We start from the raw sequence: 25,325 nt of genomic DNA, 5'->3' as shown, positions 1-25,325 counted from the left end.
TAATTAGTACATTTTCTGCTACAGAGACCGTACTTTCCCGTAGACTAGCCAAATTCTGATAAAACTAAATAAAAACAGTTAGTCATCTTTAAAATGTTTGGTTAGGTGCCTAAATTGGGCCGATAATTGTTTACAACTGTCGCTGTACTGTGGATGTGATTCGGAAAAGACCGAACCTCTCCGGAAACTACCGAGCCTTGACGCCGAGCAGCAGCCGTAGCGACGCTTGTTGGAGTTTAGACAAGCGGAGGGAGCAAAATGGCGGACGAAGATATTACGCTTGATGGAAAACCTCTACAATCGCTGAGAGTCGCGGATTTAAAAGCCGCGCTGGAGCAAAGAAACCTCCCAAAAAGCGGGCAGAAAAACACACTCATGAAGCGACTGAAAGGGGTAAGATTTCGCTCATGTTACGGACGCCTGTCGAGTCTGTCTAAGTTCAGCAGGAGACGAGAGACGGCAGGGGGTTAACGTTAGAGGCCGTAACGGTGTGTGGGCTCGGGAAGCGGGAATACATAAATCGCCTGGAACATGTTATTACACACAAACAACTGTTTTTGTTGTCGGTTATTTGTAGCTGACAGTACAACGAAACTGTCCACCGACCGACTTCAGACTTGATCCGTAACTACTCGCAGTGCACCGTGTTGCACACAGTTGAACTGTGCACCTGTCAAGTCGAGGCCTAAGCTGAGTGTAAGCAAGCGGACAGCCGCACATAGTGTACAGGACACGGCCGTGCCCGCGCTCGGTCTGTGTGGTTACGGGGGCGCGCACTGCGATGTAAACACACATTTTTGTACAAGGTCCTCCAACGAGCAATTTACTACATTTTGTTTTAAGTTATTTTTATCACCGCTATTTATTTGCACAAGACATTCAGCCCATAAACAACTATAGGTTTCAGGGCCGTAGCCAGGATTTTAGAAGTACTGGTCATGAGTCCCTCCCCCAGGAAAATGTTACCTGACATTTTAAACATTTTAATTATTCCTTTAACTGTTCTTTATAATGCATTTTATTTATCCAAAGTGTGGTTTCAAAAGCACTGCCAGGAATAAAAAAATCTGGTGGCAAAAATATTTTTTACGTCCTAAAAGTTGTTGAATGTGAATTGTTTGAGTCTAAAATATGCTGGAACTGGACTGGACTTTACAGCAAATGTGAGGCGAGAGAGGGGAGTGACATGCACCAAAGGTCCCTGGTTGGAGTGTAATTAATTATTTATTAGTTGTAATTGATATGGTTTGCATGTTAATCGGTACAACCCCGGGACACTTCCATGTGGCCCTGAATCAGAATCCGCTGTACACATACGATATAATTTGACTCAGGATTGTCCATCGCTCACAATGTGCTTACTCATACAATAATAAATCAGACACAGGCTACAGTATAGAGAACACATATATATACACACACACACACTCTAAACAAAAACAATATAGACAGATTGAGATAATAGTGCAATGAGCAGAGTGCAAAGGATGCAGGAGTAAATTAGTGCCCTGACAAATTATACATGTACTTTGGCAGGTAAAATAGCATTAAAAACTTATTCAGGACTGTAGCAGCAGCTGGCCTGCATTTTTATTGCTTTTCCTAGTGCTGCAGTATTTCATAGTCAAATAATTCCCTGCAGGCTCTGATGCTGGAAAATCTTCAGAAGTCATCCTCCTCTCACAGCGGGCTGCAGCCCAACTCACAGGTAAGAAGAGTTTTAAAAAAAAATGATTTAGTTTCTTTGGCTTTTCAACATATGTCATTTTAAGTTCTGTAGAAAAGCACAACAAACCTGTACTGTATTATCATGAGATCAAACTCAGAGCATTCCAGACTAAGACAAACTCTTCTTAATAAATACTTGTGAGATCATTTGTTTTTTCCAGCAATACTTCTCTCTGAACCCATGTTTGACTGTGCACACAGTCACTGCTCTTTAGGGCTGTGAATTTAAAAGTGCTAATAATAATAATTAATATTTACAGTATTAATAAAGTGCTGTTTTGTGTACTTCATTGTGTTGTAGATAGGTGAGGAGATGAGCCAGAATAGCTTCATAAAACAGTACCTGGCCAAACAGCAGGAGCTCCTTCGCCAGAGACTGGAGAGAGAGGCCCAGCAGGATGAAGACGCAGACGGTATAACAAACAGATGAACACACACAATCACAAATCAGACACAAACAAACACTCCTGAGAATTTAAATATTTCATATTTTTTTGAGTCATTTCCTTACAATGTTGATCACCCGCATAGTTCGCCAAATATTTTTTGACAAATGGCTTAATTTTGTGCTCAAAGTTTCAGAAGTTGCTTAGTTGTTAAAACGGGGTGATGACGTATGACTATAGTAATTCCATAACTCATACGTCATTCTCCAAGCTTGCGCAGGTGCACTGTCATGCCTCGTTAAGTCAGAGCATCAAACCGATAAACATCGTTGTGAGCTAGCTAACTAATTTATCATGTTATTTACTTACAACTTACAGCAAGTATGTTTCTCTGTGTCTGATGGTCGGTTTGTCTTTCTAGTTTAGTTAGCTAAGTTAACTAAGTGTAGTTAGCTAGCATAGTTATTGCAGAACGTTGGCTAACAGAGGGTCTTCATTTTATTTTTTAGTTTCCTCCTCTTGGTTTAGTGTGCTGTTCATTTTCATTATGGCATCTGTGCGTGCGGTGTTGGAGGACAGATGACAGAAAACGCGCCGCACTTTCACCTGCCACCGTCTTATATACAGTCTGCAACATGCATTTTACTGACGGCCGTTTTACTAATGCATCGGCGGAGGAAATGGTATCAGAAGTCTTTACATACAGTTCAACAGATTAATAGAACCACACCCCTATTCTCTGTTTGAGAAAGAACGTTAACCAAAAACGGCAGTTAAAACTGTCTGGAGTAGGGCTTTAATGGATTATGAAAAAATACTGAAGAGAAATTGATTGAGCCTCATTTATTCAAAAGTTGTCCTTGGTTGGGAACCTGTGTGTGTGTGTGTGTGTCGTGAGTATTAATCCTCACATTGGTGCTGACCTCTAACCCCTGACTTGTGTCCCCCTCGGACAGAAAGCCCAGCAGTGCCGGAGGAGGATGACGACCACTCGGAGGACAATGATAGTTCTTCCTATGTCTCTGACAAGGTCAGCAACCTCCACACACTGAACAGTCAAATGAGGAAAACTTGATCCCGCAAAACAGGAAACACTAAGCTGCTACACATTGATTAGATAATGTTTTACTTATCATGCACATTCCTAGGTAGTGCTTTTTACTTTACACAGAATTATTTCAAACGGATTGGACATAAAAAGCCTCAAAATATTTTGATGTATAAAACAAGTGTAGTCATCTTGGCTTCTCTCAGACTGACGCCATTATTTTTGCCCAGCTGCATCGCTCCATACCCTCCCAGCCCTCAATGACCAGGGCGGAGGAGAAGGGAGGAGGAGACTCAGTGATGGGTCATGGGATGATGGCCTGCGGGACTGACATGGGCCCCGGTCCTAACCTCCACCCCCAGGAGTCCCTTGAGGCTCCAGGAGCTAGGATGCAGAGAGCCACCTTTCATCAAGGACACAAGGAGCCGCCAGCTCCCTCTCCTCCCCGTGCCGTAGCATCTCTGTCAGTGCGAGTCCTGGGTCAGCCTGACCGCCAGGGGCTGCCCCCTGCCGTATCCCGAGCCCAGCAGAAGGAGGGCACCGCACCGAGTGAACCAGGATCAGCTCACCCCGTCCTTCACCTTAGCCGATCTGCCGGGGTCTCAACAGGAGGTCACGAGGACGATGATGAAGATGACGACGACGACAGTGAGGATGACGAGGATTGGGGGCCTGGTCCTGGCGGGTCACGAAGGGGCAACAGAGTGCCTCCCCAGCCACAGCAGATGCCCCCCAGTGCGCCATCAACAGTTGTAAGATCCAAACGCAAGCTCCAGCCTCCGCAGCACATCCCACCACCACAGGCACACCACACCCCAATGCAACTGCGCCACCCCACTCCTCCTCCCTCTCCACCCCCTGACCTGTTTCCCCTACCTGACACTCCCAAGCAGAGCCCACCAGACACAGACGACCAGGAGGGTGAAGGCCCTGAGGCTGCACGTGGTCCAAGGGTGACGCCCTTCCCACCTTCCACCATGCAGAGGCAAGACTCTGACTCAAGCTCACGTTCCAGCAGTCCTGAGCCCTCTGTGAAGCGCAGGCCGGGGCCCCTTTCTCTGCTCGTACACAAGATGGAGTCAGAGGGGGCTTTCTGTGCAGGGGAGGCCACCTCGGCTGCAGATATGTCGGGAGAGGCCGCACACTCCTCTGCTGGGTCTGCCGGTTCCAGTGAATCTCCACTGCAGAGACTGGAGAGAAAGAGGCTGCAGGAGAACAGAGAGAAGGAGGAAGAGAGGCGGATGAAGGAGGAGAAGGAGAGAGAAAGAAGGATGATACAAGAACAGGAGAGAGAGAAGAAGAAGCAGGAAGAAGAGAAGGAGAGGAAACGACTGGAAGAGGAGGAGAAACAGCGTCAGAAAGACGAGCAAGAAAAAGAGAGAAAACATCAGGAGGGGGAGAGGAGGAGGAAGGAGAAACTGCTAGAGGAGAAGAACAAGAGACAGGAGGCGGCCAACAAAGACAGGGTGGTTGGGATGAAGGTCCAAGATTCAGGATCCTCATCAGATTCTGACTCCCAGTCAGACTCCTCTCCACGCTCATCACAGTCCTCCTCCTCCTCCGGGGATAAAACCCGCCCTGCCAGGCAGCTGAAGGTCAGTGATGTGGGTGTCCGTCACTCACTACTGCATTGATAAACATCTCCGAGTTATAAGAAATCATTTTGGTCCCAAACTGCTGCAGAAGATTGTCTAATGTTTCCAGTTATTTTGCCTTTTCCCTTTTAACCTGATTTCTGCCTCCTGTATTTATTTTATTGAAAACTGACCTTTCAAGCTTATTTTAAGATGCACTTTCAGTCTAAATCATGTTTCGGCATGCTGCTATTTGTTTTTCATTGTTTCACTTTGAATAATTTTCACAGAAGGCAGACCAAGGACAAGAATCAGAGGATGAGAAAAAGACTAACCAGAGCAAAGGGGCAGAGAAACGCTCCCTTTCAAAAAGGTCAGTAACCATCATTAAAATACAGCTTGCCTTGAAGGAACTACAAGGAACTTCCCTCGTGTTAAATCTGTTGATTTTCTGTGGACAGAAATGCCTATTAAATTAAAACTATTTACTTTTCTTTGAACACACCTGTTATCAGGATGCGTAACAATGAGGTAATGTGTCTGTTTGTGGCTATGGGGATTAATTACTATTAATAACGGTCATACACTTAGGATGTAAGCCTACAATTAACAGATTGCTCTGTAATAGTAATTTAGTTGAGAAAGCTAAATTATCAACATACCCTTGTAATGTTATGTCTTATATACAGCGAGATATAGCTCAGTAGTAAGTGAATATAAGTTGTATTACAGTAATGTCCACCGTGATCTGTACCTCTGTGGACTGAACACAGCCAAAAGAAGAGGGACACTTCAGCATCAGTTTTGAATCCTTACTAATCGAGTAATTCTCTCCATGAGATGAACGACCGATCAAGGTCGACTCGTTTTCGCCCGTGGTCTATCACTGTCTCTTTCTCTTTGCTGATCCTGCCGCAGTATCAGCTATAACCATACAGTTAAATGTCAAAAATAAAATTCTTAAAAGAAAAATCTCCTCCTGCTCCCTTTTAACTGGCTAACGTAAAACTTTCTGTGAAAGTTTGCCTGGGAAAATGTAAACTTAGGCTCTTCGTTTCGGTCACATTTAGAAAACCTTTATGGAAATATCCAAGAGGCATCAATATATGTCATAACCAGTTAAAAATCCCTGTAGCTGCTTTAATAACAAGTGGAATTCAGTCTTTAAATTACATGTTGCTGGAGTTGAAAGATTACACCGTCATTGTTAACTGCAATGCAACACCTTCTTGCTCTGTCTGTTACGCTTTTCACTTCATGCACTATTCAATAATGTGCTGTGACACACGAATTACTCTAGTGGCTCCCTGTAATATTTCACAACAATCTGTGTTAATATTCATTCAGTGTTTTCGCAGGTTTTTGTCCAAATAATTCAGCTATTCTCTGTATCCCCCTTTTTGGAAATCTCAACTTTTGGTTTTGCTGGCGGAGGTGAATAAACATGATCACATTTCAGGATTAACGTTCGTAGAGAAGCTGGTAACTGTAAAGTGGTAATGACATCACAAAAGCAATACTCAATACTTGGATCTATGTAGACAACATGGACTCAATTTTTTGGGATATTGAGGATGATGATTTCATTTTCTAGCTGTCTGTTCATGCTCCTGCACACCTTGCTTCACTTAACCCTCAGAGGAAAGAGCAGAATCAAATGTGTATTTTAAATACAAGAAGTTCCTACTAAAACCTGTCTAATTTCTACAAAACCCCCCACATCTTTTCACATAGCATATCACCTAATGTAAGTTAAATGAGAACATTAGAAGAGGAGGGGGGTTTTGTTATGTGAATGTCACTAGATGGTGATGTATTACTACCACAGAAAGTGACATGGCTGCACTGAAGACACGTGAATAAGCTGTATGTTTGTGAGCTGTATTAACTTGGGTTGTACTAAAACCAGTTTCTCTTAAACTTTGCACTTTATATAACTTTTCTTCGTTGGCTGTGCTCAGACTAAAGTGATTAGTCACATAATCACATAAAGGTTGGAAGAAATAAATCACCATTGTATATAATTTTCCCGCATGGAAATGCATAAGAAATGTATGTTTCTGCTTTCAATATCTCTGAAACCTTAAATAGCTTGTAAACACACCCTGTCCCTGCTTTCTTACTGGTCTCTCCTAAATATAGCAGCTTGTATTTCTTGTCAGGCAGTTAATGCGGCAGCCCCGCAAGCTGCGTGGCTGCTGCTGCTTTTCTCTAGAGAGAAAAAAAAGGGTCCTTTTCCTCCGTTTCCTCGTTGCCTTTCCCCCTGTTGACTTGTTTGTGTCATTCACATTTTTCTTGCTGGCAGCAGAGCTCGTCTTTACATTTAGCGTAGTTCATTAATTAATCTACACTTTCAGAGTTTAACAGATGGGTCTGAGCATGTAGCGGAGCTTTTATTTTGGAAATCATTGACCGGAACATAGATTTTCCCCCACTCCGGCAGACTTGACACTGGGCTCGCTAGCCAACATGGCCGTCATGCATGCAGTGCATCCTTGATACCGACGCAGTGTACGGCTAATCAGCAGCAGAAACAAACCGCGACCGGATTTTTTTTTATTTCGCGTCCCCGATTTCAACCCACGCCTGACCGGAATAACCATCCGCGACAGGGTGTGTGTTTTTATCCCGGGGGATTCCCATTGAAGGCCGGCCACAATGCTGTCCGAAGGCAACAAAAACGGGTAAGAGGGAGCGAGCCAGAGGGCGACTCAAGGCTTCAGGTTGCTGGTTGTACTTTTTTACACCTCCTTATCCAGGAAGCAAACGGTGATAAGTCAGCCGGTCTCCGCTTGTCGTGTCGAAAATCAGCTGTAGATCACGATGCTGGTTAGCGAGCAGCTCCTTGCTGCCTGTTAGACATCATGTCATCAGTTCACATTGGCCTGGTTATGAGCCGTGATACATGGTCGCCCATGTGAGGAGGACCCGGGGGATGGTGGTGAGAGTCTTTTGTTAAGTGAAGGAGCAGGGTAGTGTTTTGTGAGGGGCGAGGGGTTTCTCCTTTATCTGATCAGTGCCTGAAATAGCTTCACGTTGAAGGAACACATTGATTAATAAATAATGGGCTCAGATTTCATGGTGTGATGAGGAGTGATTTCTGCCCTTCATGCCAGGTAACGTTAGCCAAGAGGTCGGCCTTATTCTTATTTCAGAATGAGGACATCTTCATTTTGTGAAGGCCTTCTGTACGTGCATCTTGTTTAGCCCACTGAAGACTATATTTATATTTTTGAGTTTAGCTGTTAATGATCTCACTGTCAGGGGAGGTCATTAAAGCAGACATCTGTTAGCTGTACAGTCAGTGTGAATGGGCCCTTATGGTTCCCAGCTGGCACCAGCATTCACACTCATCTTCTGGGACAGGACTACATGTCACATCTGATCGGTGACAATGTTTTGGTCCACTTAGGATACGGTTCGACTTATTCTACTGAGCTGCCGTGACTGAGAATTTGTGCCGCAGCTTATGGTCACTTTTTTGGCGAAGTGTAACCATAAGTAACGCATTTATTTAATGGTGCATTTTACAGATTGTGATGTTGTTCTTCAGGTTCAAGCGGTACGTTAATGTGCTTCCTCATTCCAGCCCAGTCATTTGAATACAAAGCTGTTTGTAATGCAGGCCAAGAGGGCTTAAATGCAGTGCACACACAGTTACTCATTCGTTCTTTCAGTGATCATTACATCACCTCGTCCTGGCCTTTCCCCCTTTCCTGATTCTAAGGGCTTGTGTTTCTAGTTGACATCTGTCTCGCTTTGTACCCTGCACAGGTGTGTCTCTGGCCTTGCCCAAAAGCTACGCGCACACACAACATCCACACCTAGCGCAAATGAGCGGAGTCGGTGTGGCATGGAGGAGGGGGAATTGCTGTCCACCTGCCTACACTCCTGCCAGTGACTAATCTCCAGAGAAGGAGATTGAACAGGCTCTCTAAACATTCTGGGTAGATTTTAGTAGTACAGAGACTAACATCACAGGCCCTGCTCTCATAGAAACTTTGCAGTGGCAGTGTTACATGTTATGGAGGAAGAGAAAAGGCTGTCCGGGAGATTTTTAGCAAGTTATTGTTACCAGTCGTGAAAGGAAGTAAATGGTAGGGTTTTACTTAAATGGACTTAAATCCAAAACAAACCGCTCGTTACCTGATTGTTGAAGTGACTTTTGGTGAAGATGGCTGTTTGATCCAGAGGGTCAAATTGGCTGCCTACTGCCTTCACTTTGGAGGTCACGTGACTAATTGCTTGTTGATTAATCAATCAGACGATTAGTGCCACCTTCTTAAATGCAAGAATTAGCTGCTTGTCTTTGTCGTGCATTATGATAAAGAGAATCGTTTTTTAGACTGACAAAACAAGATATTTGAAGACATTTTCACTGTTTTCAAATTTCTGCACAAACTGTGTTTAATGGCCACTACCAAACATTTCTGTTTGATTTTTCAGAAGTGAGAAGTATTTTTGTATGTATGTATGAATTACTTCCTCTCTTATGTCTATAAAATGCATCATAATGAATCAAACAATGGAGGAGAAGGTGCACTGCGATAGAGAAGAAGGATTCAAGAGGATGTGAATCTCCCACCTACAGGGAGCTGCCTCTGTGCCTGTGTCATCACACGGAGGCAGCGGAGGATACTTTTGATATCGCTGGCAGGGGAAGTTGAGGGAGTAGCTGAAAATATAACGATGACATCTGCTCGTTTTTTTTTTTTTTGCTCCGTCTTAGATAACAGCAATAAAATAAAACGACATGAGAAGAAGCATTTGGCTGTGTGAGGTCTGACTCACAGTAACTACAAAGCATGACTTTCCTTGGCCGAGCTAGAGATGGGGGTTTTTCAGGAATGACCCAGCGCGGATCAGATGAAGACCACACACACATCAAAGTCAGCTGCGAGTGTGTGTCTCGGACTCTGAGTTAGTTTGAGGTATATTTGTGACCCTGGGTGTCCGTTAGCTGGTGAGTTATTTATAGCAGGAGTGACCCAGATCACTGGCCCTCAGCACCCTTCCTCTGACTCCTTCCAGCCTTGTCCTACACATCGTTTTGTCCAGATTGTCTTTGATTAGGACCGCGACTAATGATTATAATCATTAAAATGTCAGATGTAACCTCACAGTTGAGAAGCTGGAACGAACTCCTGTTTGGTAATTTTTCCAAAAATAATTTATCCATCAACAGAATGGTTCCAGATGACTGTTGATTGACTCATCGACTAAGCATTTCAGCTCTATCTTCAGTATTTAAAATAATGATACATGTAGAGAAGCTCTGCTTTGTGATAGATTCTGACATGTTAATGTCACAGGATCAACACTTCACTAGCTCAGTCATCCCAGTTAGTCAGGTTGACTCATGACTCACATATTCCTCCATCCAGAAGCCATAAATGAAGGAAATCACTTTGTTGTCATAAATCTTCATACAGTATAAAATAGTTTTGATAAGCACTATCAACAACTTTTAGATTTTGTCACGTATAAATAAAAACCTAAGCAAAATGTTCAAATCGGAAGAAAATCAGTTATGAAAGTCACGATAGTGGTGGTACGTTCATTTCATCCTGCTGTCAACACAGTCGTCACACCCACTCACAGGGTGTCAGATATCTGTTTTGACAGAGTACACAGAAGGTGCTTCCAGGCCTCGCCATCGTAGCGACTGAGTGTATGACTGTGGTCATGATCGATCACTTCTAAATATAAGAGGCTTTGATATTTATTAATTATGCATCACTGGAGATCAAGGAAACCATTGTTTGACTGATAAAAGACAGATGATTTTTCTCTGTGATTCATAATTTGAAATGTGAACTGCCCCGACGTAAATCTCGACACACTCACTGCAGAAGCTAATTTTCTCCTCACCCTTTCCCCTTCACCCCCAACTGTCTCCTCCATACTGCAGGGAGGTGTCGGAGCCCAGCGCAGCTGCTGTGACAGAGGTGGAACCAGACGCAGAGAGCTCCATGCCCCAGCAGCCGCCCTCCGGGGCCGAGCCGGAGAACAGCGAGGGGCGCCTGGAGGAGGTAAGGTTACCGAGAGAGTGGGGGTGCCTGGGTCTCTGCTCTGTCTCCCACTAACCTGCATCCTCCATTCATATAAAAGCATGTGTAGCTGGCAGCACAAGTTAAGTGGGTCACTTGAAACCAACACAACCCCAATGTTTTTACTAATCAATTCCGTCGTCTCCTATGGAGATTTTAACCTTTTAAATTCTCACTGTGTGTACAGTTTCTGCATCCATTTAACGTCTTAAATGCTCAACAGATTACTTAATTGGAGGTTTCTTTAATTGATTGTTGTTGAAAAGAACTGGGGTTGAGTTGGAGTTGGGTCCTGGGGTAAATAGAAATAAACTAATCCCTTCCATAATGCAATTAATGTTTCATAACTTGCTCATTCACTTAGATGATCTCTCACACACGCACACACCTGTCTGTCTGGTCACCGCAGAGGGATGCTGCTGGAATACAAGTAGTGATTGTAATACTGTGTTAAGTTGGACATCCAGAAAGTGCATGCTCCTCATATTACTGTTCTTGTGTGTGTGTTAGGGAGGGAGGACGCGAGAAAGGAAAACATTAAACTTCAGGCCCTTGACGCACCAAGACGATTATTGATGTTTAATGGCCACTAGATTTAATGGTGTAGCTGGCAGTGTTGGCCAAAACTCTGTTCTGTCTTTATAATTTTTATATTTATAATAATAAACAACTCCTGTTTCGCGTGTAGTTTTGCGTCATTTCCCGTGCCACTTTTCTCGTGTTTTTTCTTGACAAAATGTAGGTGGGAGACCAGCTTGTCAGCTCGTGTAGTGAATGACCCTCCTGTCACCGATCTGTCACGTAGTGTGAAGGCCAAGACGACTTAAAGACTCCCGTTACAAGACAGCAAGTCGTGTAGTCTAAACAGCACAGCGACCTGCCGACGCTGAAGGTCGTGCAGTCTGCACGATCCTTTAGTCAGCTCAAGTTCTTGCATGTGGTGTGTCAGGGTCTTAAGAGTCATTGTATTGTAGTAAAGTATTGCGTGTTCTGCTCAGTTATGCTGTAGAGAATTGTTGCTGAAGCTCATTGTGCTGTTACTGTCAGATGTGGCCTTCAGCCTTCACTGCTTACTTCTGTTTAAACCAGTTGAAGAGAAGCTGCAGAACATGCCCACAACCATATATTATTCATTATTATTATTATTATACATTATAGGCACGGAGCTCTTGATTTTCTCATCTCGAGTACCTAATTTAGATTTACTGGTGAGCTGCTCTGCTGTTGAAGTTATTGTCAGCATGTGTCTTTTTTTTTTTTCCCCGTACTGTTTGTCTGTGTGTTTGGGTTTGCATGAGTAATGGACCCTGACAGTGTGTGCAGAGATGCATCAGGGCTTGTTTCTGCTGTTTCTTTCACCCTGTTTTCATTCTCTCTGCTCTCTCACTTGCCCCTTTCCCACTGTCTCTCTTCCCCTCTTTGTCCCCTTACTTTTCATATTTTGCCTTTGTATCCCATCATGAACGCTTCTCTCTCTCACTATATATATTTATGGTGTGATTGCTGTTTAAAACCCCATTGATTGCTTTGTTATGAAGGTGCCCATGCCTCTTCCATTGCCCCTAATGGTACCTGCTGCGTACTACTACTACTACTACTACCACCACCACCAACACCAACACCTCCTCCACTCCTCCTACTCCTCCTTCAACTCCTGTCCCGCTATGCTCAAGTGCGCCGCTGGTACCTGAATTAGGCCCAGAGTCTGCGACAGCCATGGCACTGAGTAAAGCCCGCAAGGCCTCCCCTGTAGCCCTCCAGCGACACGCTGAGCCAGCAGGAACTGGAGCTCGCGTCAGACCGACCGCCGGAGGCAGCACACAGTTGTCATGGTAACCCAGCCTCAGGGGTCGGGAGCCCGCTAGCTCATCTGATACGAACTGGACTGTTCTGCACCGTGCAGCGGCGGTGATGATGAAAGATGACGGAAGGGAAGGGGAGGGCGTCTAACGCTCTCTATCGCCTCCCCGCCTTTTCCCCATCTGCCATTTTGAGGACATGCACGGCCTCAAAGTGTTTCATTCCAACATCCGCACCGCCGTTCTCCAAAAGCCAGATGCAATGTGGAGAAAAGACATAACTGTTTCTACCTCCAACCCCACACTGCCCCCTGCTTGTGGGGTGGAGTCATGACTTTGGACTGAGAACACCTGCAATAACCCGCACCGTGATCAGGGCTTGAGCGTTTAAACGATCACTGATAGGGGTTTTAAAATTAAAAACACATCAGCTGGACAACTGAAATAATCTGCTGGAAGTGATGATTACTGGACTTTTTAATGGGAAATCTGGAAATCTGGAACGCTATTATTGGTTGAGCTTGTAAGGCTATTGTCCTCTGCCTTCACAAGCCGGCCTTTTTAAAAGTGACTTCCATTATTTAGCTGTGCACTATTTGTGCCCGACGGTGCCATTCATAAGAGAACTGTCCCCCTGAACTCCAATTCCTCTACAACAGACAGGACATAATGCCAAGGACAAGTAATCTGACACACATTATGCACAAAGAATTTTTATTTTTGTGGGTTCACAGTGAGCTCGATCATCCACACGGAGAGCTGGATACACTCAAGTCATTGCCTCCCTCCTCTGCAGCCACACTGTTGGTGAACTCGAGTGTGACTCAGTGGATGTTTCACCAGGAAGTCATGATATCCTGCCTCTGCTGTGGACCTGGCAGATGGATTTGTTTATTTCTACATCCATCTCTTTGCTACACCCACACCGTGGCCCTTGCATCTCGTATGAGTTCACGTGAGTGCAGAGGCGTGATGTTCATCGACCCTCTCATTTTGACTGCTTTTCTGGATTATAATTATATAAGAAAGACAAATTCTTCTGGATTACTTTTTTTTTTTTTTTTTTTAATCCCATTTGAAGAGACTTGTGCTGTCAGTTTGCTGAACAAACTCAAGAACTGTGCAGCGAACCTTACGGCTGTGGAAACCACATGAACTGCTAAAAACAGGAGCCCTAACCCCCCGGACAATGAATGCATCACAGGACGAACTGTTTTGTCCCCCCCAACTGTCACAAAGCCCTGCAGGACTGCATATTGGAGAAGGTGGACAACTATTACAAAGATAGACTATACACTGAAGCATCACAACATGGATTTCTTTACTGGTCAGATGGACTCTTAACAAAGTAAACCCTCGCCCCTCGTCAGAAACTCCCCCAAAAGACTGAAATGTGACTCTGTGATAAGCAGTCAATCAAGAAAAGTCCTCCCCAGCCCCATTCAAGAAAAAAGTGATCAGTTCCCGCCTGGTGGCTAATCTGCACACTCAAATCGAGCCCCGCCCTCACTCCTCTGCCTTCTCTGATTGGATCCTTGATTCCTAGATACAGTACACACTGTCGTGCGGTTGGGCCATAGTCGAGCCAGTAAGGAATCAGGTGTCAAATGGTACCAGGAAATGACTTGTGATTATTCCTCTATTTAAAATGTTTAAAAATTTAAAGGATTAAGTGTTTAAAAAAAAAAAAAACTATCTCTTTCCTTCTTTTTTGTAGATAAGAGGAATTAATTAGTTTTCTTTACGTAATTTGGTGCACATTTTTTGAACTGTCACGTGTACTGCAGTTTTGATTTGATATTTTGACACCAAGATGACAGTGTTCGTCATACATTTCACATACTGTTGGTCTACAGTTGTGTATTGTTAAATATGGCTACCCTTCGGGGGGAATTTAAACTGCAGTACCGATCAGTCCTGCTTTTTGAGTCTTCAGCACTCGGTTCTCCACCTCTGCTCCAACTCATCAGCACAACGTTCAATAGTGTGTCAGTCAACTGCAACACTTAATTCAACTACAAGACCTATTGTTCATGTTAAATAAACACCATGGAAGTGTTCACACCGCATAAAAAATGCTTGTGCAGCTCAGGATCGATTTGCTACTGTCACACCATTTGTATCATTGAACAGGATTAATATTACGGGGGGAAGGTGGCTGATTAAATAGTTCCCCTCTTCTTGTGATAAGGTCTGGACGATATTTTTTCTGTTGGCAAATTACAGGAGCTGGTTTGGTAAAAGAGAATGATTTACTGTGGGAAGACCATGTGACCTTAATCACTGGCAGGATTAGTTTTTAATATTGGTGTTATTTAGCCGTAATTTAACACAGACAGTTGTAAATTATTAAATGTCTCTACCTGAATGTTGAGCAGGCTGTGTTGTAGCAGTAAGAAAGGAGCTGATATCTGCAGCGGTTCAATACATGTAGCTCAAGACACAAGTTAACGAGGGATCTATTGGTTAACAAAAATAATAAGAAGTAATCAGGTTTTATTTATTGCAAGGTTTGGGGTGTAAAAAATGATTAACCAGTTCAGGTAATATTGAAACTACCCCACCTCCTCTGGAGAAAATAAATCCAGTCCAGCTGGGACATGAGTCCTGTATAGGGACAGGATCCACTCAAACACATAGACACTTTGCCAGTCTCCTTTTCTCCTCCATCCTCTAATGGGCGTTCTCTTGTAATAACGTACTGCACTAAGATACGACCCAGTTTGAGTTTCACACAGGCCTAGTCATGTCCTAATGCACATCATGGACTTGCTTTGTCCTTAGAGTCTACCGTGTACACACACACGCACACACAAACAGAGTAGAATAATGATTGATCTCAGTGTCTTTGAGCAGAGGTGGAAGGCGGAAATGTGTCTGGAGACTGTATCGACCAAGAATCTTCTTCATAATGTGGTACAATTGGAGCCTCCAGGTCTCTGTTACTTTAAACCCCCGCCCCTACCCCTCCTCCACTTTTCCTGTTTCACCTCCTGTCTGTTGTTGCATGTTTGGGTCTGGACTCTTGGTTCTCATGTAGCCCCGCACCCCTGGGGTTTCTGTATGTTCTTTCTGTCTCTCTCTCTTTCCAGAGCACCACTCCTAAGGCTTTTGCTGCTCGCAAGATATCCCTGACCAGTGAGTATACCAGTTACATCTTTCACCCCACATGAGGTCGTATGAGAGAGAGAGAGGGGCACAAGAATAAAAAAAGAAAACACCCTACTCTTAGGCCCCATCCACACTATTCCGTTTTAGTTTAAAAACGGAGAATTAAAGCGAATACGATCTCCATCCGCAGCAGCGTTTTAGCTGCCTATCAGAGTTGATCTCATCTCGTTTCTCGAAAACGCACATCTAGTGGCCGTTCACATACACTGGCATGCGCGTGCCGGTGTAAACATGAAGCAGATGGTCTATTCCGTAGTTACAGAAGATTTGGCGAAAGAATAAAGAAATAAAGACAAAGAATCGCACCAGATTTTTATTTTTTACATGGACCAATAACGAGCTCGAACTGTTAATGAATGTAACATGGGAGTTAAAAGCAACTGTGGAGGCGGAAAACAGACTAGGAGTCATCGCAAAGTAAATGGCGACAGGCACAATACAAATTTATTAAGCATTTATTAAGTGTTATTTGCGCGGTACAAAATATTTTAATAAAAATACCCTGTCAAACTGTCAGTAGCATCGTGTTTCTGTTTTGCATGACTTCAGAGAGCCAAGCGTGAGCGTCTGCATCATCATTTCTAAAGTCCTCCGTTTTTGCCCGTCTTCACTAAAACACCACCAAGAAAACGAAAAACAGGGTCTCCGTCTTAGATCTTCATTTTCGCCGTTTTAGTCTGGACGTGACATGCAAACGTAGCAAAAGGTCTCTGATTTAAAACGAAAATGTAATAGTGTGGATGGGGTCTTAGCATTGAAAGCTCAGATGCAGATAAATGCTTCTAACTTAAAATAAGCAGTAAACTGTGAAAGGAAAAGGTCAGAATTCACAAAAGTAACTGTGCATCCATTGTGAATGTGAGAGCCGCATGAATGTTGTGCTGACAATGTGGGAGCTCAGTTCAGAGCCACGCTGCAGTTAATTCGGCAAGACCTTGTGAAGTAGACTTTAATACACAAGTCACTCTTCACATTTAAAAAATTTGTTTTGCTTTATTTACTGTGGAATAAGTTCAAATCAAAGGCTGGCTTAGATTTAAAATCTGAAAGATAAACGATCATCCTGGCAGGATCCAAAGTTTCTTTAAGGTACACGGTGTTCACTGTAACAAATAAATTACTTGCTTGATGGCACTTGGAAACAGTCTACAAGCTCATCAGACTGCTGCAGATAAAAAAAATTAATTTAAACTCTTTGTGGACTGTAATGTTGATTCACTAGCATTATACTTGTGTGATTGGAAGTGATATTTAAACAAAAAAACTACAGTTTAAATACGCTGCTCTGAGGACCCTGTCCGTGTGTATGGCCTTAGACGCACCTTTTTAATACAAGTGAGCACTGTATTATTATTATTATCATTATTTTTCATTATTTTCACTGCATACTGTACTTCCCATAAGCTCTGTGTCATTTCACACAAAGTAATGTGCACAGAAGCTTGCTCTTTGAACAGTTACCACAACAAACTTGTAACAATAAGTTGAGTATTGTTTTTTTTAATGAACCAACATTGGAAAATAGTTTTGGAAACTCTGTAAACTTTAAATGAGTTCCTGCCACCCTTGCCTAAACTTTGTGGGTTAAAGCATTTAAGCAGTTATTTCTGCTTTTAGGCGACGAGCTTGCAGCAACTTGTTGCTGAAGTTCAGAGAGCACATCATCCATCTGTGAATGTGTTTTCTGTCCTCAATTAAGAACTTTATTCTCTCTGCAGGCAGTAAGATGTCTCCAGCCACCACAGACGGAGGAGCAGGAGAGTCGGAGACAGGAAGTGCAGCAGGGAGGAAGAGGCGGTGGGGCTCCAGCACATCAGTGACTACAAAGAAACCATCCATCAGCATCACCACTGACTCACTGAAGGTACTGACACAGCACGGGGACCAGATGTCCATGCAGGCGTGGGAAAATGTGGAAAATAAGTGATGATTCACTTATTTTAGCTGTGATAGTATTTTTTGTTGGCTGTAGGCCAATATTTATATATTGTTTCATGCCAGAATGCAGGCCAAAGCCTCTGAAATGACAAGAACTTTATTCTTTGAGAGACTTTTTTTATTTTTCAACCATTCAAAATAAGCTTTTTAAATGTATGGTCTTGTATGGTATGCTGGTTTTATTACAGCTTCCCAAAGTCACTAAATTTAAAACTTTATTTTTGGAAAAAAAACATAATAAACTCAATCAATCAAAAATCAACTGATGGGAACCAAAAACCCATCCATCATCTCCTGCAAATATTTATCTCCTCTTGTCCCTGTTTGTTTTTCCTCCATCAATCTTCTGTTTCTGTTCTTCAGTCTTTGATCCCAGACATCAAAGTGAACCAGGAGGCGGTGGTGGAGCTGCACCCAGAGGAGCTTCAGCTGTCCGGGGACGAGGAGAACCTGGACACTAGCCGGGGCGACCAGGACAAAGGCCTCAAGATCCGACGCACCGTCACACAGGTGCGTCTTTGTGATTCTAACAGCGTTCCTACGAAGTATGGAATTAAATTTTGGTCATTTCCAGGTCTGAAAACGTATGGAAAAATGGATAGTTAGGAAAAATTTGCGTTTTTAATGGGGTTTGGGGCAGGCAGCTAGAATGGTAACACTCTGTAAGAGATCAGAGACCAGAGTGAGCTTGATGTTGTTGAAAGCAAGGCAATACGTATTGCTCTACGCCATACTGTCCGTGCTCTACGCCATACTGTCAGTGCTCTACGCCATACTGTCAGTGCTCTACGCCATACTGTCAGTGCTCTACGCCTGTACATCACAGCCTGCAAAACAGCTCTGTCCCAAGTACCTAATAACTACCATATTGTGATATCCGTGACAAAAATTTGTTATTCAGTGATGTAGTCGTCCGAAAAGTAAACGGACTATCTTTGTGGCTGCGTTCGGCATTGTTTCCATGGATACAGTGGAAAGGCTGCACAGACGGTGTGAAAATTAAATGATCTAACTTTTTTCAACTCAAATTAGAGCAATAATATTATTTATTAGATTGATATTTTATGGGAAAATAAGTAGAGGTGGAGCCGTTAGTTTGTTTCCTCTTTCGGCAACAGATGTTTGACAGTTGAACGTCGTCCAGCTTTCTGTGTTGGAGTGTGAACTAAACGGCCACAACGTAGATTTTTATGAGCTACAGTACCTAGTCAGTTATTTGGCACCATAATAGCGTACATAGTCAGAATGTAACACAGTGTTTCCCATATGTGGATTTTTTTTTCAATATCAACACTGGTCACCACATATTGATTTTAAATTTTTTTACTACTGTAAAACTTAAATTAATAGCAGAGTCCTAAATAGCCGCCTACCTCCTTTACTGGCCTGGTGTGAGAACACATTTTGACAAATAAACGCAGGCCTTGATTAAACGCCTGGACTGGTTTTTATATAAGTTCAGAGGAAACAACAAGCTCAAAACTCTAATTCTCATAGATTTACCAACATGGTACGAGAGATGAAAAGGGAAAAAAAGTGCCGACTCCCGTTACCTTTGAAGAGCTCGTTCAGTCCAAATGTGTCCGTTTCTTTATTATTTATATTGCTTTAGTCTATAAGGGTCCACCGATCAAAAGACTCGACACAGCTTTTCATTAAAATTAATCCTGTCATGTGAAGTCCATCACTCTCTAACTTCTGCCACACTTCTCTCATCCTGCACCCTGTTGTTGTTGTTGTTGTTGTTGTTTTTCATTACGTTGCTTTCTTCAAAATAAAAGTGCATAAGCCGTCTGTTGGAGCTAGACCAGATGAATGACGTGTACTTGATATTATTGGATACTTTTTATACAAGTAATATTCTGTTTGAAATAAATGAACTGTTTCATAGTAGCCTATTTCAGTGGGTCAATTCAGTGATTTTTAGCAAATAAAAGCCCGGGCTATTAATCAAGTTTTACGGTATTTAAATGGGTAAAATATTCTAGAGCTTTGAGCAGCGCAAATATTCGCTCAGCCCCCCGCCAGTTTTCTTTGTCACATAATAAACATCTTGCTATTGGTAGTCAGATCTCAAACATGGTCTGATAACTCCACTGAGAACTTAGTTAGTGGTTTATTAACTATCACATTGAGGGTTTTTCCACCTGTAATTCCTCCCCAGGTCGTCCCAGGTGACAGCCAGGAAAATGGACAGACAAATGAAGAAGAGGAGGAGGTGGAGAAAACAGAGAAAGAAAAACAACGCAGGACTTCCAGAGACAAAAGAAAGAACAGTGTTTCGGAGGAAGCCTCGGAAACACAGACATTTGTCAAGCACGATGGAGAGGCAAAGAAAGGTAAACTGCCACCGTGAAAGATGTATGGGTTTTTAATTGCTACAGATTGTTAGGTACAAATCTCTTCAATCATCCCTCGGGCAGCACTTCATCTTTCTCCCTGTCCCTGATTACACATTCCTGTTGGTTGTTTATTTTTACCCAACTCATCGCACCTCTTCATCATCTTTCCCTCAGTTACCCCCAGCGACAGTCTGGTGCGCCGCTCCATAAGCCAACAGAAGTCTGGCGTGTCCGTGACCATTGATGACCCCGTACGCACAACCAGGCAGCCCTCGCCGCCTCATGGCAAAGTCTCAAATATTATCCATGTGACCAACCTGGTGGGTTTGTAACTCATTACATGACACAGCATATAGAAAGTACACTTAAAAAGTCTGGCAAATTAAAATGTGTCACCAAAAAGGTCTCGTTATGTTCTGGTCTTTTGGTCGAGTTGAAGCCTAAAATGGTTGTACAGGGGAAAAAAAACCCCTGCATTTCCAAAACATACACTACCAGGTTTTTCATGAATGAGGCATATTGTGGTGATGCCAGTGGTAACCACATCGCCATCATTCCCATAATTAGAGTAAGGAACCCAGGTATTATGGCTGTAGTCAAGCATCACCTTAAGTTGGGGGCACGCTGCATGACTAAACAAGAGTATGACGAGACCAGACATTACACATTTAATGACTAGCATTTGCAGATTTCTTTTTACTTGCGTCATAGAAGCAAGACTTCATACATATGGATCAAAGACTACCAGATTTCTAATGCCACCCAGCCTCACTGATCTCTGAACAACGGGAGCTCTCAGGCTACAGCAACACCAAACAAGACTAAAGGTTTATAGCTCTGCTGTTTGACTGTGATGCTCATCACAGTTGTGTTTACCAGAAAACAAAACTGATGGACTGGATGGATTTAAGAGGTAGAAACTACTTTGCTATCCTTTGATGGCAAGAACGTAAAGTTTGACCAGAGGGAGGCGCCAGAGGGAAGCCCATGTTGTTACCTAAACTAAAAGGCCTTATCATCTGAACTGTGACCATTTTAAGACTCTGTTTAATATACTGTAGCATTAATCTCAAAGTACAGCTGACGTGAGCTCAGTCATTTGTTTTAGAACGATCATATCGTGTGTTTAATCCCACAGGTCCGTCCCTTCACCCTGGGCCAGCTCAAGGAGCTCCTGAACAGGACGGGCAGCGTGGTGGAAGAGGGCTTCTGGATCGACAAGATCAAGTCTCACTGCTTCGTCACAGTGAGTACCAACACATTTTCATATTGTGTTGAGAGTGCGAAGTGAAATTTGTCAGGCATCGGTACAGCTGCCTAAACTGGCCCATTTGAATAAACCGTATCGTTTGGTGTTGTGTTATTGAACACACGCAGCTTCCACCACAAGGTACCAGAGGAGGGTCAGAGTTTTGTGAGAGCAAATAGTGTCTGTTTTTTGAATGAAGACATATCTGATGTTGAATTAATAGAAGCGTTTGTGTGATTATTGTCACTCATCCTTACAAACTATCACTTCTGTGTTCTCGTCCATCTGCTCCTGCAACTGACCTATTTTCGCAGGTTGAGACGTGATTTACGCTTTAAGACGACTATTTTCAGCCTTCAGTTAACCCATTTCCTCTTCTCCTGTCCGTCGTAGTACTCCACCACAGAGGAGGCGGTCGCCACCAGAGCTGCCCTCCACGGGGTCAAATGGCCTCTGAGCAATCCCAAGGTCCTCAGCGTCGACTTCTGTGAGCAGGATGAGGTAATGATGCACTTAATGGAACGTGAATCGCATTACAGTAGATGGTGGGGAAAAATGTTCCAGCCTTTAAAGTGAATATTTTACAGGATGAAATAAATTAGTGTTTGCTATAATGAGAAAAATAAAGAGAGGAACTGGTTTTACAATTTATTTATTATTTATAGAGTAAAAACCCTTGTATTGTGACAGGAAAATATACTGAAGAAAAAAATTTGCATTTTTAAAAAAGCATGAATCTAAAGTGTGTTCTCTTCCACTGCTGTTCAAACTTTTGGAGACTCACCATATTTTCTGGGGGATTGAACTTGTATCAAACAGTACAAGTGTTCCCTGCAGTGAAAGGCACGAGGGATGAAACATTAATAGGTTTATTTTTGGAACCGTTTCAGAAGAGCAACCACATACTTAGTCCTAAGTGGTGTCAGGGAGTTTCTTTAAAGCTGCAGGCTGTATCACATCATCCAGCATTATCATTTTCCTACACAAAACTGTCAGGTTTACTTCATGTGACGTCTTTGTTTTTAGAAATCACAATTTAAAAGTGCAAGTTTACTTTTCCGATGGTGATCTTGCGTAACAGATGGTTTCTGTGTGCGTTTTCAAACTTTAACATCCTGGCATTTGTCTCATGCAGCTGGACTTTCACAAAGGGGTCCTGAAGCCGGAAAAGGTGGAGGACCCTATTGCCCAGCCAGCAGGTCCTCAGAACCGACTGCCCCCTCTGATGCCTGAGCGAGAAAGGGACAGAGAAAGAGACCGGGACAGAGAGCGCGATCGAGACCGCGAACGGGACCGAGGCGTGGCCATGGCTGGAGTGCGGGATCTGTGGGCAGAGCGGGAGAGAGAGATGGAGCGCCGGGAACGGGCCCGTGGCGAGCGGGAATGGGACCGAGATAAGGTCCGGGAATTTGCAAGACCGGGAGAGGACGGGCAACGCTCTCGCTCCAGAGACAGAGAGAGGAGGAGGAGGGAGAGGGCCAAGAGCAAGGAGAGGAAGACCGATAAGAAGGGTAACGCAGCTCGCTGTGATTAAATAGAAGCACAAAAAGAAAACTGGAAGTGAAAATTATAAAACAGAACAAAGCATGCTGGTGGAACAGAAACACTATTATATAATAAATTGTAAGAATTAAATCCATCAGTCGTCTACATAGGGAAGTTGTATTTCACTTTCTGGCTCATAATTAGCAGTTTGTGTCACATGTTCTCAGTTTAGTTTTGTTTGTAATCAAATTGACTTTAGCAGAATTATGTGGAACTTGGTTTATCAAATATTTACAGCGTCCAAAGTAAGTAAGTTATAATAAAACAAAGTCTCAGTACCCAGTCTGCACAAAGGCAAAAAACACCCTCGTCCTTAAACCATGCTGCACACATACAGACATGAACCTTAAGCCAGTGGTTCCCAAACCTTCAGGGACCCCTGAACTGAAAATTAGACCAGCAACCCCCATTAGGTAAGATTTTGTCCCAGGGTCCCCCATCTTTGAGATGTTTTACTACAGAAAGTGTATCAAACCCATGACCAAGTAGTGATAGATTCTGTCATTGTGTTACTTATTGATGGAATAATGACGACCCCTCAAGGACCGCTGGGGGTCCCGGACCCCACTTTGAGAACCACTGCCTTAAGCAACGCTGGGAGGTGAAAGCAGAATATGATCCCTGCACCTCAGTCTACAGAAGAAAAGTGAAGTAAAATTTTATTGGTGATTATTGGGAATAGACGCACAAAACAAATGCAGGACCAACAGATGATAAATACTGTTAACTGGCGAGCAACCTCACATTCTGCAGCAGTATTTGTAGTAAGGTCAAACGTTTTTTAAGAAGTAGATCTTAACACGCATGTCTCCCCTTTCTGTTTTCTGATTAACAGAGAAAGGAGACGAGCCTCCTGCCAAACTGCTAGACGACTTGTTCCTCAAGACCAAAGCAGCTCCGTGTATATACTGGCTTCCCCTCACTGAGGAGCAGGTTGGTCTTACACAAACGCACGTGTGTCTGTCACAGCGAGAGCTGGAAACTTGATTTCATCTAACTGAACTTTGTGTCCGCCAGGCGACGCAGAGGCTGTTGGACCGCACGGAGCGGCAAAAGGAGCGCGAGCGAAGGCGCAAAGAGCAGCAAGAGGAGGCGGAGAAGAAGCGCGAGGAGGAGAGGAAGGAGAGGCTGAAGGGCCGGGAGAAGGAGGTCAGCGTGGCGGCGAGCGGCGGAGCAGCCGGACGAGGAGCCGACGGAGACCGAGAGAGGGACCGGGGCCGAGACAGAGAGGGGGACAAAAAGAGGGACAGCAGCCACCGACCCAGACGACCCTCGGCAGGCGCTGGCAGTGGGCGGCGCTCCCGTAGCCGTAGCAACCCCAGGGACAGACGCCGCTGAGGGCTGAGCAGCTGCAGAGAAAGCTGAAGAGAGGGGAAGGGAGGGGGGGACACGGCTTAGCGGAGGACACTGCAGACAGGAAGTCTTGGGAGGGAGTGTTTCCACTCAATTCTCTTGCATCAAGTTCAGGACTTGTGTCTGCTGCTCGCCAGCTGCCCCACGTGCTTTAATTCGTCCACTTTGATGCCAGCGTTGTCTTCCACCCGCTTCTGCCATTTCCCTTCCTCCCCGCCCACCCGTCCGCCCACACCTCGTCCACATCAATTTACACATGTTGAGTACACGTTTTGTTAGTAGTTAAACGGCGGCTCATCTAGCTCCCCACTCTTTTGTTCTGTCGTCCGGAAGCAGAAGTCACTCCTGTCCCTCTGCAGAGAGCGGCGTTCCTCCTCGTCTCCGTGCTGTTTAATTCTCCTCTGTTGAAGAAGCAGAGAAGGGTGGTGTGTATTTTTTTTCTTTTGGGCTCGCCTCAGCATTTTGTCCCACTGAGGTTTGGGAGCCTGCCTCTTTATTTTAGTTCTGCGGGCGCACAGTTCCTTCCTCCTCCGAGCCCTGTAATAAAATCAGTCCAAAATAGATCCCTGACCTTCAAATATTTCCTAGGATCAGTTTTAGTGTTCTACTCTTCAGCACACAGTTGTTGATTTTTTTTTTTGTGTTTTTTTTTACAGGCAGTCTTTGTCAAAGTGAGGAAAGTTATTTTGTTGAAGTTTTATGAATCATGTCAATCCTTTTCAGCCTTGGAGGGGTTGTTGTGCGCCACAGCAGGTGATGTTTGTGCGAGTATATAACCTTCATCTCCCTCTCCCACGGCGATACAACTGGTACCAAGTCTCAACACTGTAACCTAGAAAAGTGTGCGATAGGAAGAGACGCGCCCAAGCTCATCTTCTAGTAGATGTTTTTGGAAATAAGAGGGGGAGGATATAAAATTCTTCAAGTGGAGGTTTACTCTGTAATAATTAGGGGAATCTGACCTTCCCTGCACTGAAGTCTCCATTTGGGAAATCCCTCCTCTGACCCATCAATCATATATATTTAAGAGGACGTTTACCTGCTAATAGAGTTATAGTTACAATTTTAATATCTTAATTTTATGTTTTTAGTTTGAAACAGTTGCTTTTTTTCTTCTCCTGCAAGTGCTGAATGTACTGAGA

General features: G+C 43.8%; 1 protein-coding gene across 1 annotated transcript; it reads left to right on the top strand.

The window, feature by feature from the left end:
• Window positions 1-225: 225 nt before the first annotated feature.
• On the top strand, window positions 226-25,246 carry acin1b (apoptotic chromatin condensation inducer 1b). The gene is made up of 17 exons (XM_038730345.1): window positions 226-393; window positions 1,643-1,708; window positions 2,030-2,141; window positions 3,071-3,144; window positions 3,393-4,757; window positions 5,027-5,109; window positions 10,648-10,768; window positions 15,678-15,723; window positions 17,475-17,620; window positions 18,058-18,204; window positions 19,859-20,033; window positions 20,211-20,356; window positions 21,175-21,282; window positions 21,679-21,786; window positions 22,421-22,796; window positions 23,666-23,763; window positions 23,848-25,246. Exons 1-17 carry the CDS (start codon window positions 259-261, stop codon window positions 24,166-24,168), a joined length of 3,627 nt encoding a protein of 1,208 aa, XP_038586273.1. The 5' UTR covers window positions 226-258; the 3' UTR covers window positions 24,169-25,246.
• The last annotated feature ends 79 nt before the right edge of the window (window positions 25,247-25,325 follow it).

This window comes from Micropterus salmoides, unplaced genomic scaffold (assembly GCF_014851395.1).
Source record: "Micropterus salmoides isolate LMB-PRFRI ecotype aquatic unplaced genomic scaffold, ASM1485139v1 Ms_hic_scaffold_2, whole genome shotgun sequence".
Classification (NCBI taxonomy): Eukaryota; Metazoa; Chordata; class Actinopteri; order Centrarchiformes; family Centrarchidae; genus Micropterus; species Micropterus salmoides.
This window is presented reverse-complemented; position numbering and strand designations above follow the sequence as displayed.